The 14,380-nt window shown below is 29.7% G+C and overlaps 1 protein-coding gene and 1 long non-coding RNA gene across 2 annotated transcripts; both read right to left on the reverse strand.

The window, feature by feature from the left end:
- Positions 1–3,614: 3,614 nt before the first annotated feature.
- On the reverse strand, positions 3,615–4,375 carry LOC107935458 (uncharacterized). Its single transcript, XM_016868063.2, has 2 exons — positions 3,873–4,375; positions 3,615–3,775 (listed from the first exon to the last, which is right to left on the reverse strand). Exons 1-2 carry the CDS (start codon positions 4,222–4,224, stop codon positions 3,759–3,761), a joined length of 369 nt encoding a protein of 122 aa, XP_016723552.2. The 5' UTR covers positions 4,225–4,375; the 3' UTR covers positions 3,615–3,758.
- A 9,081-nt stretch (positions 4,376–13,456) lies between these two features.
- LOC107935436 (uncharacterized) lies at positions 13,457–14,116 on the reverse strand. Its single transcript, XR_005919954.1, has 2 exons — positions 13,743–14,116; positions 13,457–13,645 (listed from the first exon to the last, which is right to left on the reverse strand). It is a non-coding gene; the product is annotated as an uncharacterized lncRNA (long non-coding RNA).
- Between the last annotated feature and the right edge of the window lie 264 nt (positions 14,117–14,380).

Consider the following 14,380-nt stretch of genomic DNA (forward strand, 5'->3'; position numbering starts at 1 on the left):
CTGATGAAAGAATTTTTTCAATCCTACTGGATCGAGCATGTAAAAAAGTAAAGGGAGATAGAGAATGTAAAAAAAAATGAAATAAAAGAATTAAAAAATTATTTTAAAAAATTTATATGGCATGATAGTTTATTATTGGGATTTTTACTAAAATATTATAAAAAATTAAAAAATTACCAAAATATTATACTTTTTTATTTACGAAAATAATACAAAAAAAAAACACCCTGGAGGAGGGTATCCCTTAGGCGGCACAGGACTAAAATGTAATGATCTAAAGTTTTAAGGACCTGATATGAAAATTTAACATTTTGAATTTTGAAAGTAAATTGGTGCCGCCTGTGGGTGTGGCGGCACTAAAGTTGAAACGTGACTAATTGCCTTCTAAGCCCTCCTTATTTATTATTTTCTTTTTATTCCCCTTCAACTCACTTTTTTATTTAATAAACAAGCCCTCAACTAGAGGTGCTCATGGGCCGGGCCAGGCCCAGAAAAAAATTTCGACCCGGGTCCTAGGCCCGGGCCCGGCCCGAAATATGGGCCTAGAATTTTGCCCAGACCCGGCCCGAGAAAAAATTCATAAGCCCGGGCCCGGCCCGGCCCGGCCCGTTTTTTTAAATAAATATAAAAAATTTATTTAAAAAATTAAAACAAAAATTAAAAAAGTATTTTAAAAATATTTTAAAAATATTTTAAAATTAAAAAAATTAAAAAAAAAAGTATTTTAAAAGTATTTTAAAATTAAAAAATAAAATAAAAATAAAAATATTTATTATTCGGGCCGGGCCGGGCCCGGGCCAAAAAAGTGGTGCCCGAGGCCCGGCCCGTTTTTTAATCGGGCCTCGTTTTTTCCCAAGTCCATATTTCGGGCCTATATTTTTACCCAAACCCTCCCATATTTCAGGCGGGCCGTCGGGCCGGGCCGGGCCGCCCGGCCCATGAGCACCTCTACCCTCAACCTATTTTTGTAGTTAAATAAGCTCTTAATCTATGATTTTTACTCATAAAAGCTCTTTATTTTATTATTAAAGTAAATATATTTTACCTAAAGTAAAGCTATTTAAAAAATATAAACTAATTCGCATTTTATGTTTATGTGAATTTGATGAGAATAGTTTATTGAATAAAAAAATTATGTTTATCAAAGACTTATAGCTATAATAGTCCCTTAAGAAAAAACCAAAAAAAGTTACTAAGCCCCTTGACTTAATTTGAACCCAGTTGAGCCCTTATCATTAACCTGAAAAATTAATTAAGCTCTTACATTAATAATTTTCACATTTCGTTACATTAACCATTAAAATCAATTAACGGACCAATTAGATGACGAAATATGACAGGCTGTGATTTAATCTTTCATATCTCCGATAAAAATCATAAAAATATCTATCTATAATATATATAAAAGCACGAGTCTTGAAAAAACTTTGAACTGACAAAAATATCCTTTATTGTTAATTATATTACTAAACTACATTAGAATAATAATTTATTAATATTATTATATAATAATAAAAAGTAAGATTAATTAAAATAATAATATATTAATGTGAAATTAATTAATTTGGTCATATATTATAAAGGCTCTACTTAAAAAAAATATTAATTAATAAAACTATAAATCTATAAAATCATTGAATATAGTTGGATGAATTTAAAATAATAAGAATTCAAGTTTTTTAATTAAATAAAAATATTTTTATATATAAATACTGTTTATAAATTTAAAAATAATTATAATTTAATAGAAGTTGTGAGAATTATATATTTCAAAATAATTATAATTTAAACTGTAATTATTATTAAAAATATTGTGCTAATTTTAAAATAGAATTGTTATTTAAATAGAACTCTAAGCATAAATTATAGGAAACAGACAAAAAAATTATGATAATTATAATTATAATTTATTATTATTAGTTAAAAAATTTGACGATGCTACTTTTATTAAAGTAAAGTAGAGTTATTACTTAATTAAAATTCTAAATATCTTAATTATCACTTAACTAATATTAGATTTAATTAAAAAATTAATAGAAATACATCACCCATAAATGTAACCCAAATAGAAAAAATAAATTATAATTATAAACTATTCTCATCAAATTTAGTAAGTTTTTTTATTTAATAAATTATTCTCATCAAATTCACATAAACATAAAATGCGAATTAGTTTATACTTTTTTAAATAGCTTTACTTTAGGTAAAATATATTTACTTTAATAATAAAATAAAAGACTTTTATGAGTAAAAATAATAGATTAAGAGCTTATTTAACTACAAAAATAGGTTGATGGCTTGTTTATTAAATAAAAAAGTGAGTTGAAGGGGAATAAAAAAAAAATAAATAAGGAGGGCTTAGAAGGCAATTAGCCACGTTTCAACTTTAGTGCCGCTACACGCACAGGCGGCACCAATTTAGTTTCAAAATTTAAAATGATAAATTTGCACATCAGGTCCTTAAAACTTTAGATCATTACATTTTAGTCCTGTGCCGCCTATGGGAAAGGCACCTTTGGTGCCACCTATGGGATACCCTCCTCCAAAGTGTTTTTTTTCTATTATTTTCGTAAATAAAAAGAAAAGTATAATATTTTGGTATTTTTTTATTTTTTATAATATTTTAGTAAAAACCCCTTTATTATTGACCAAAATTTTTTAGTATAATTTAGTTTACGCTTGTTAAAGAAAAGATTTACGTTGTATTTGTGACAAAAAAAATATTAACTTAAAGAAAAGTTAAGGTATTAATTTACGAGTTAAATATTTTTTTTAAGTATCGAGATGAAAAATATTATTTAAATACCAATTTTTGGTTAATCCTAAGTAAATATTAAGTGATCTCAATCTCCTCCTATCAAAGATCATATTTTAGTAATTAAGTTTGATTGATTGAGGAAAATGTCCTTATTTGCAGGTAAATTTGGTGGTGATTAGAAGTCACCTTTATCCTTCCCCCACAAGGATAAACCTGCAAATAAAAACAATTTCCTCAATCAATCATCGGGTTTGATTCTAAAACCGATGACTATAAATTCATACGATATGTTATTATTACTTTCGTTAATAATGGAGGTGCTCATTGGTTTGAGTTGGATATAGTTCGGGTTAAGTATTATATTAACATATTTTATATTTGTTTAAGTCTGATTTGAAATATAAGTCTAAATATTTTGAAAAACAATTTAACCCAATTTCATTTTAGATCCACTCATATTATTTTTAAATTATTTTAATTTAATATTTAATAATTTTATTTTTATTTATTGAAAATTTTTATATAGTCATCTTAATATTATTTTAATATTTATATTAGAGTAATATTATATATTTAGTATATATTTATTTTTTTAATTTATTATAAAATACATAATATATAAAAATAACATAATATAAAATATTATAAACTTAAAAGGGTTAGACTGGGCTGGGCTTGAGCCCGACTTATTTTTTAAACGAATCTAATTTTTTTATCTGAACTTAATTTTCGGATTTAATATTTTTACTTAAACTATCTTAAACTTCGGGTAGCCTTGGGATGAATAGTTGTAGTTAATAGTGAAGATGAATTTTCATATCCGGATGATTTGCGAAAGACAAATAGTAACATTTTATTTAGTATTATTGAAAGAAACAACTGCACCTTTTACTTATTTGCTCAAAGATAAAAAGTAAAACTGCAGATTTTATTAAGCTTAAAATGCTAGATGGATGTCACAGTGAATCCACCATACTTAGATTGTTGGATGTGTTGAGGATTAAACAAACGGGAAACCTGCAACAAATAAACAAACAATAGCTTCATCAGAATGAAACCATTATATGTCTAAAGTCAAGGTAATGAAAACTGCAGCATGCAAAATTGAACGTACCTCCGCACTTGTGACCGACCGGACGAACAGCAATGTTGCAGCGTTTTGGAATGGTGACGGCAACTTCTGGCCTCACCCCAGCATCGTATGCGGTACGAGTTTTCAGAATAGCGCAGAGGCAGCCTGGATTGCTGAGCTTTTTCTCTATTATAGCACAGCAACGCTCAGAAACCGGAGCTCTCCAGTATTTTGCAGCGTATGTACATGGAGCCAGCTTCTGAGCTTCCTTCTCGATGTCATGTTTCCCACAGGGACCATAGTAATCATGAGTTGCTTCCACTCTGTTGAGCCCTGCAATGCTCATACTCACAGCAAACACCACAACCCACATGTACTTCACTTGAGTTTCCATTTCTTGAATGCAATATTCAGCTATACTTGTCTACAACTTGAACTCAAAGGAAGACACTTCTCAACAATTTATACCCAAACAAGTAGATGAATTCCACATATTACAATGGAGATGGAACTAGAGAAAAAGTCATGTCAGCTGCTATACCTACTATTTAAGAACATCGTTTTCGAGTTACCAGACCATTAAGTCATCAATTACACCTTGTTTCTGTGTATTACATCCTTCTCAAACAACCATATATATGAAACTGATCCACAGTGTAAGCATTAGCTTATAAAAACCGAGTCTATCATTTGCCCACATTGACTTTTTTCGATTTTACCCCACACCATCTTTGTGGGCTGATGGGGTTCTGGTTTTCTGGTAGGTAATATATATTATATAAATTTAACTTGGATTAAGATAATCATAGCATTAAAATAAAATTAATAAACTTTATTACTATTTTTAACTCTAAAATTAATCTATTTTATAAAATTCTAAATCCTTCAACCTATAATCTTAAACCAATTTAGACCCTAAATCTTAATTTAACCCTTTTTCCAAAATCATAAAATTTTAAAATGCTAAATTCTAACCCATTATACTTAATTGAACAAACAAAATCGTAAGCCTTGCTTTACTATTATTATTTATTAATTTTATTTACTTGTTAACATTAAATTTATTTAATTAATCATCACTAATTAGGGTTAAAATACTATTAAAGAGATATGACTAGTATTAGAAAGGGTATAATATTAATTAGAAATATTTTTTTGACATAATTAGAAATATTTTAAAATAATATCAGGCGGTACATTTGTATTGAATATTTTTTTTGAGAAATTTTTACTGTATTAAATACATTTTTTAGTATCTCTATATAATTATTTAATCCTTTACAAGTTATTTTATAGTTTCAAACATTATCCCAGGGTTTATTTAAAGAATTCAATTGACCATGAAGTTGTGGTTGTTTAAATTTAATTCATTGGACTGATAATTTGTTGGGTACCAATCTAGATAGAGGGATTAGACTGAATTTTTATATTTTGAGGTTAGAGTTCTTCGTCCAAATAAGAGAGAATGTCAACAGTGAACCAGTGACATATCGGGGGGGGAGGATGGCAGGACTTTTCATGTGTTGGAGGGGTGAAAACGTAATTAAGCTGTCAAAAATACTTCTGGGAGAGAAAAGCTAAAAAGTAATAGCAAAATTAGCTGCTTAAGTAGTAGTATTTGTTAGATTAGTACTAATACAAAGTGAAATGAGTAATTCTTCTCTTAACAAGTGAACAAATCTGGAACTCATTAAAATAGCAGTAAACTCATAACACACGACTAATCTCAGGTTCAATTGAGTTCCGCGATAGATTAACAATTTAGCCAATATACCTTGGGATGCTGGTAAGTGCTCTAGAAAGACTGCCTAATGTTTTTCATAGAAGGTGGCTAGTCCTTCACACTTACGTAGGTGATTTCATCAAGTCTATCTCAATATAGGCCACTCGAATCAGGATTATAAAATATTTAAGAGCATTTGTTAAGCTCATCTTCTCAAATTCAAATTCGATGAATTCATCAGGTCCGTCTCAATAGGACCACCCAAACTCTGGAATATGATCTCATTAAGACTAATAAACTCAACTTCACATGTCGGTGAATTCATCAAGTCCGTCGCAATAGGACCATCCAAATCCTAGGGTATGAATTCGTTAAAAGTGAGAACTCAACCTTATGCATGTACATCGTTTGCCACAGGGATAAGTAGAATGTACATTATGAGTCTTTCCATGGTTTTGTTTCGCCACATTGAACTTAGAGAACTAATTTGGGTATCCACCATGAATTCCTCAACCATTGGGCTTTAAGACCTATCCCTCTTGAAGAATCAAGAACCATTTTCCTACTTAACCCTTTGGTTAGTGGATCAGCTAGGTTCCTTTCAAACCTCACATACTCTAAAGCAAGTACTCCATTCTCCCATGAAGAAATCTCTACAAGCAGATTCTTAAGGCACTCGACCTCTTGCTTGACTCATTCTAGAGTTATAAACTCTGATTCCATTGCGGAGCGAGTAATACACATCTTTTTAGCAAACTTCCAAGATATAGCTACTCCACCCAAAGTAAAGACATACCCACTTATAAAGTTAACAGTATCGTTACCCAGTTTGCATCACAACATCCCTCTAAGACTGTAGGGCATCTGAAAATTTCCAAATTCCAACTTCTAAATTATTGTACTTTAATTTCACTCAAGACCATTTAGGGAAAGCTCAACCTTGATAATTATCATAGTAAATTGTAGACCATGACACTCCCCCATTTACTATGTTGATGCCTTCATCGACATGAAGACACACTTTTAGTAACCAGAGAGTTTAAAATCCATCCTCCATCATTACTCCCACACCCTTCTTTTTTGAACCCATCAACCAATGAGTTTAAAATCCTTCTTCCACCCTTAGTCTGATGTAATCCTTCTTCCACCCTTAGTCTGATGTCCTCTTTCCCGTTGTTACCTTACTTTACAACATGTCATGTATGATGCTGCCACTTTCGGATTTGATTCCAAAACTGATAACTACAAATTCATACAATTTGTTACTCTTAATTTTGATAGTGAACAAGAAATTTTAGATTTTCATTTTGCGAGCCAAATTGAGTTATATTCACTCAAAAGTGATTCTTGGAAAGAAATTTCCTTACCCAAATTTGATATTCCCCTACCACTAAAGTGGGGTACTTACTTTGATGGATTTTTTATTGGAAAATAATGATGAGGGATTGTTTCATTTGACATAGCTAATGAGAAGTTTTCCATTTTACTAATGTTAGAATTTGTTGGGTGTTATACAGAAGACCCACACCATGTTAAGTTATTGGTTTTCAATGGATCGCTTGGTGCTGTTGTTTACCCAAGCACATACATAGCGATAGAACCATGGACAACACCTGAGAAGTATTTTCATTTCTGGGTTATGAATGGAGAAGCATAGACTAAACAATTCAGCATAGAATCTGTTCCTGAAGTTAGCCACCCATTAGAGTTTTGGAAAACCGTGAATTGTTTCTTACAAGCACAAATAATGAAATAGTCCTGCTTGACCTCTCCACCCAAGAGCTTAAGGAGCTTAGGATAGATACTTGTCTAAATGCTTACGCACATTGCATATCCTTTTTTGCTTATGTTGAGAGCCTGGTTCCAATTAATAGAAGACAAGAACATGATGAACATATAATACGTCAACCAATAGGAGAGGAATAGGCATTAAACAAATACTGAATATGTAGGTGGATAAGGAGCATTTTTTTCTCTTGATATGCACTTCATGTGGAATATGGTTACTTGTTAGCTTCTTAATATTGTTGTTAGCCTAAACCTTGTTCGTTGGCCTGATGGTCAGGGTGTTTACTGTCTCAAGTGTGACCTAAGTTCGAATCGTGCTAGTCGTGTTACTGTTAGGACTTTGCCCAACTCTTATAATTCACCAAAAAAATAATATTGTTGTTAGCCTTTGCCTAGTTTGTGGGTTTGGAGAATTATGGTAGTTCAGTTTTGGTTTGTTTTTAGTTGCAGGTTTATGTATTGTGGTTTCCTTGTTATTTAATCACTTCCAATTTGCTTGAGAATAGTAGTAGCAATATCCTTTAAGCTGGTCTCAACATTTCTTGCTAGGGGTGAGCAAAACTCGATTTGACTCAAAAAAATTGATTTTTTTTTCAAATTTCGAGTTAAACGAATCGAGTTATTCGAGTTAATCGAGTTATTTGAATCAACTCAAATTTTTTTTCAAATTTCGAGTTCGAATCGAGTTGAGTTTTTTACTTTTCCCTCAAAACTTTTACTTTTTCCCACTTTCCCCCCAAAACTTTTACTCCCCTCCCCTCCCCTCCCAACCCCCCAATCTACCCAAAATCCATTTCCCTCCAAAATTTTACTCTCATTTACTTTTTCTCAAAATTTTACTCCCCAAAACCCTCAAAACCTTTTATTTTCCCCCAAAATTTTTACTCCCTCCCACTTTTCCCCTAAAACTTTTATTCATTTCCCATCCCACCTCTCATCTACCCCAGACCCTCCCCCCTCCAATTTCTTTTTTAATATTTTCCCTCCAAAATTTTACTCCCCACTATTTACTTTCCCTCAAACTTTTATTCCCCAAAATTTTTTATTTTCCCCCTAAACTTTTACTTCTCACCCTTTACTCTCAAATAAAAAATCAAAATTATCCAAAAAAAACTCACTAAACATAAATAGTAATAATTTTATTTATATCTACTATTTATATTATTAAATTAAATTTCACATTTTATATTATTTATATTATTGAATTGTTTAGTCATATTGAATATTTATATTAAAATTGAATTATTAACTATGCCATAAAATATTCGTGTTAAAATTTTATATTGGTATCAATTTCACATTTCATTTTTAAAATAACTTTTATTAAAAAATCATATTTTTACATTTAATATATTTTTTAATTCCAAAATACATAATGACAAGAATCTGAAGATAATTGAAACAACTAAGCAAGCAAAGAAGCTAACCAGTATATAAAAAATTAATAAATAAATCATGAGGTGATGAAAGTTAATAAAAAAATTGATTAAGGTGGAAAAATTTTATTACGAAGGGTGATAGTGGTTACAAGGACCCAAAATTATTTTTTAAAATTTAACTCGAACAAATATATTCGATTCGATTCGATTCGAATTCATCTCACTCGACTCGATTCGAGAAAACTTCAAATAAAGTTAGGATGATAAAATAAGATTCGAAAACTAGATTAACTCAAAAATTTTTGATTCGATTCGACCGAATGCTCACCCCTATTTCTTGCCATCTAAGTGTAGGGCCCCTAAAATCAATGCAAGGAATGAAAGCAATAAATCCATTTAACCTTCAATATTTACAAATTCTATTAATTTTGTCTTGAATTTAAATTTATTTATTTCCAATGAGGGCTAAATTTGTTTATATTTTAAAAATTAAGGTCAAAATGGAAAAATTTGTAAATGTTGAGGGTTACATTTTTTATTATATCAATCAAAAGTAAGATAAATTTATTGAAATGGTGAATGCTATGATTAGTTCTCTTACTTACCTTCGAAATTGACAATGACTAAATCTTCTTTTTTTTTTAGAGAGATCAATTTGCTAAATATCAAAATTGAGAGGGACCATTGAGATCTTTTTACTTTTTTTTTTGCTTAAATTCCTTAGGTATATTTGCATGCTATACATATTGAAGTAGCCAAAATTGGAATAGTTGTATATATGGATTATATGGTTTTGATCAATATTTTCATAATCGAATTAATTGAGGATCCAATCAAATTGTTAGTTTTTTATTTGATCGTTTGTTTGGTTTGATTAAATAAATTACTACATATTCATAAAAATAATAAATATATATTTAAAAATAGAGAAAACCAATTCAACATTTTTTTAGTCAGATTCAACTTGTTTGTATCAGTTTATGAATCACTCAATTCAATCCCTATCTTTGGACCAGTACCCTGATCTAGTTTGGTTCTGAAAACATGATTTTAACCGGTCGAGCATTTAAAAAAGTAAAGAGAGCTAGAGAATGTAAAAAAAAAATGAAATATGCAACAACCCGTTTTTTTAGTGGTGTTGGAAACAGTAGTTTCGGGGCCACCAAATTCGACGAGTAAGTTCATAAATATTATTATTTAATATTTACAAGTTAAATGTGATTTTTAAAAATGTTTTTGATTTGATAATTTATGTTATATAAGTGATTTATTAAGTTCAAGTGGTTTTAGAAAATGAGGTATTGGGACCTTGTTTTTATAAACAGAGCTGTAAATATTTTTATAAATATTTACGGAGTGTCATTAAGGTGATATTAAAGTTTCGTTAAGAAATTTTAACTTTTCGATGGTTAATTAATTAAAAAGAACTAAATTAAAAAAAAGTACATTCCCGAGACTCTATTCCCTTAAATTGGACTCGTAAATATTTATTAAAAATATTTACGAAGCTAGTTGTGTAGTTAATTAGGTTTCGGTTAAGTGAATTTACTTGAATTAAAAGTAAATTAGGTATAAGGACTAACTTGCATATAGGGTGAAAGTTAAATTATAGATTAAAGAAAAACTAAAAGGAATAAAGAAGCAATTATGCCATTGTTTCTTTATGAGGCAGATAAGGTAGATTTTTTTGTGTGAAATCATTATAAAACTTTATGTTAATATATATTATAATATTTACTTAAGTATTAAGTATAATAATATAATAATGTATAATAAAACAAATAAATGAAAGAAAAAGAAATAGAAAGTGAAACGAAACAGAAGGGAGAAAGAAAGGAAAAAAAAAGAAAGAAAGAAAAGGAGAAAGAAAAGCTAAGGGTTTCAATTGTTCAAAGCTCAATTGATTAGTTAATTTAGTCCATTTTTCTTTTAATTTTTATGTTTTCAGAATCCCGGTACTAAATACTACCCGACCCATGTCAAAATTTAAAAAATTATTGAATTTTTAAATGTTGTTAATGTTGAATAATTTTAGTGTTAGAGACTAAATTGACAAATTTTTAAGTTAGAAGTGAAAAAGAATTGAATTGTAGAATAAATTGTAAATTTTGAGTAATAGGGACTAAATTGTAAAAAATTAAAAATTTAGATATTTAAGTGAAATTAGAGAGTTAAATCTAGTTTAAAGTGGAAATTGAATGAAAATATAAAATTGATTGTGAAGAAATAAAATTAGTCTCGGTTTAGGGACTAAATTGAAATTTAGACAAATGTTGAGTAAAAATTAAAATATGCAATATGAAATTGAATTGTATTGTATTGATGAATTTTAATTGTTTTAATTCTGTAGCTAACGTCGTGCCGGAATCCTAGACTAAAAAGAGGAAAGATAAAGTAGATGAGGAATAGCTCAGAATTTCTAGTTTGTATTTTTATAATCCAAATTTAGTTGTTAATTGTTATAATTCAATTTAATGTATATGGTAAGTGTTGAGGTGAGAATTATTGTGTTTTGCAGTTGAAATGGACTGATTTAGTATGTGATAAATTTATTAAATTTATATTGATTGAATTGGTATATATATTGAATATATATTGATTATTTGAATTGAATTGAATATTGGTTGTATTTGAAAAGTGAATTGAAACCCCATTAACTGTATCGGGCTGAGTCGGATATAGATGACATGCAATAGGATTGGAATAGTTCAGAGATTTCTTCGACTTCGGGTCGATGAGACACTGGGTGTCAATTTACTACTTTGGATTAATTCGATGAGGCACTGGGTGCCAATTTACTTCGGTTTAGCTTATGAGACACTGGGTGTCAATTTATTACTTCAAATTATCCGATGAGGCACTGTGTGCCAAACTGGTGTGTTTTGGTTGGATTCGTGTATCCATTCGAGTTCGAGTCGTGTTAATAGGGGTAAATGAATAATAAAGTTTTATAATTGGTATTGAAATGGTATGGTATGAGGAATGGAAGTGAAATAGTGAATTGAAAATAGAACGTGAAATATGTTGCAAATATATGGAATATATGAGTTATATACTCATGAAATGACTATGGAATGGATATTGCAATCGTATAATGAAATGTGAAATAAATTGTGAAAAGCTATTTATATAGCAAGTATGAGAATTGAGATATTTGTGAAACAAATGAAATATGATATGGTTGTAATAATTAAATATTAATATGTGTTTATATTTCAATTGTATATTTGTAATTTCTTATACCGCTGAGTTTATACTCAGCTTACGGTTTTGTTTCCCGTGCGCAGGTTAAGTACTTAACTTTTGATCGCCGATTCAGCATCCAACAACGATCTCGAACTCAAATGTGGTGATATTTATCCTTTGTGTCGGCATGTACCTAGGGTGTCTAAATAATAGTTCTTTTGTGGTTTGATTGTAAATGAGGTTATAAGTTTAATTTTGGTTGGTTTTATACATATAAATATGTGTTTGTTTTTGAAGCCATATTATGGCATGATAAATTAAACTAAATCTAGATAGGTGCATGTGAATTTAATTCTATGTTTAAGTGCTCATGAACTAGGCAAAATTGATTTGGAATTGATATGTTTATAATTTGGATTAAAATGATGCTTTGATGACTTGTTTTGATGATATGAAATGTTTGAAATTTCTATCTGTTTGATCTGTAAACTTCGGTAATGCTTCGTAACCCGGTTCAGACGAGGGATACGGGTTGGGGGTGTTACAAAATAAAAGAATTAAAAAATTATTTAAAATTTTTTATATGGCATGATAGTTTATTATTGACTGGATTTTTTTAGTATAAATTAATTTACGCTTGTTCAAAAATAAAATTTACGTAGTACTTGTGACAAAAAAAAATCTACTTGAAGAAAAGAGTATACTTAGGGTATTAATTTACGAGTTAAATATTTTTTTTCTAAGTATCCAGATGAAAAAATATTATTTAAATACCAATTTTTGGTTAATCCTAAGTAAACATTAAATTATCTCAATCTCCTCCTATCAAAGATCATATTTTAGTAATTAAGTTTGATTGATTGAGGAAAATTTCCTTATTTGCAGGTAAATTTGGTGGTGATTAGAAGTCACCTTTATCCTTCCCCCACAAGGATAAACCTGCAAATAAAAACAATTTCCTCAATCAAGGTTTGATTCTAAAACCGATGACTATAAATTCATAGGATATGCTATTATTACTTTCGTTAATAATGGTGGTGTTTATTTGTTTGAGTTGGATATAGGTTGGGTTTAAGCATTACATTAACATATTTTATATTTGTTTAAGCTTGATTCGAAATATGAAATATTTTGGAAAATAATTTAAACCCAATTTCATTTTAGATCCACCTATATTATTTTTAAATTATTTTAATTTAATATTTAATAATTTTATTTTTATTTATTAAAAATTTTTATATAGTCATCTTAATATTATTTTAATGTTTATATTAGAGTAATATTATATATTTAGTATAGCTAGATTTATTTTTTTAATTTGTTATAAAAAACATAATATATAAAAAAACATAATATAAAATATTATAAACTTAAAAACGGGTTATTCTGAATTGGGCTTGAGCCCAACTTATTTTTTAAACGAATTTAACTTTTTTACCTGAACCTATTGTTCAGATCTAATATTTTTACTTAAACTATCTCAAATTTCGGGTACCCTTGGGATGAATAGTTGTAGTTAATAGTGAAGATGAATTTTCATATCCGGATGATTTGCAAAAGACAAATAGTAACATTTTATTTAGTATTATTGAAAGAAACAACTGCACCTTTTACTTATTTGCTCAAAGATAAAAAGTAAAACTGCAGATTTTATTAAGCTTAAAATGCTAGATGGATGTCACAGTGAATCCACCATACTTAGATTGTTGGATGTGTTGAGGATTAAACAAATGGGAAACCTGCAACAAATAAACAAACAATAGCTTCATCAGAATGAAACCATTATATGTCTAAAGTCAAGGTAATGAAAACTGCAGCATGCAAAATTGAACGCACCTCCGCACTTGTGACCGACCGGACGAACAGCAATGTTGCATCGTTTTGGAATAGTAACGGCAACTTCTGGCCTCACCCCAGCATCTATGCGGTACGAGTTTTCAGAATAGCGCAGAGGCAGTCTGGATTGTTGAGCTTTTTCTCTATTATAGCGCAGCAACGCTCAGAAACAGGAGCTCTCCGGTATTTGGCTGCGTATGTACATGGAGCCAGCTTCTGAGCCTCCTTCTCGATGTCATGTTTCCCACAGGGACCATAGTAATCATGAGTTGCATCCACTCCGTTGAGCCCTGCAATGCTCATACTCACAACAAACACCACAACCCACATGTACTTCACTTTAGTTTTCATTTCTTGAATGCAATATTCAGCTATACTTGTCTACGACTTGAACTCAAAGGACGACACTTCTCAACAATTTATACCCAAACAAGTTGATAATTCCACCCATTACAATGGACATGGCACTAGAGAAAAAGTCACGTGTCAGCCGCTATACCTACTATTTAAGAACATCGTTTTCGAGTTTCCAGACCATTAAGTCATCAATTACACCTTGTTTCTGTGTGTAACATCTATCTCAAACAACCATACATACGAATCTAATCCACAGTTTAAGCATTAGCTTATAAAAATCC

Source organism: Gossypium hirsutum, chromosome D10 (genome assembly GCF_007990345.1).
Source record: "Gossypium hirsutum isolate 1008001.06 chromosome D10, Gossypium_hirsutum_v2.1, whole genome shotgun sequence".
Lineage (NCBI taxonomy): Eukaryota > Viridiplantae > Streptophyta > Magnoliopsida > Malvales > Malvaceae > Gossypium > Gossypium hirsutum.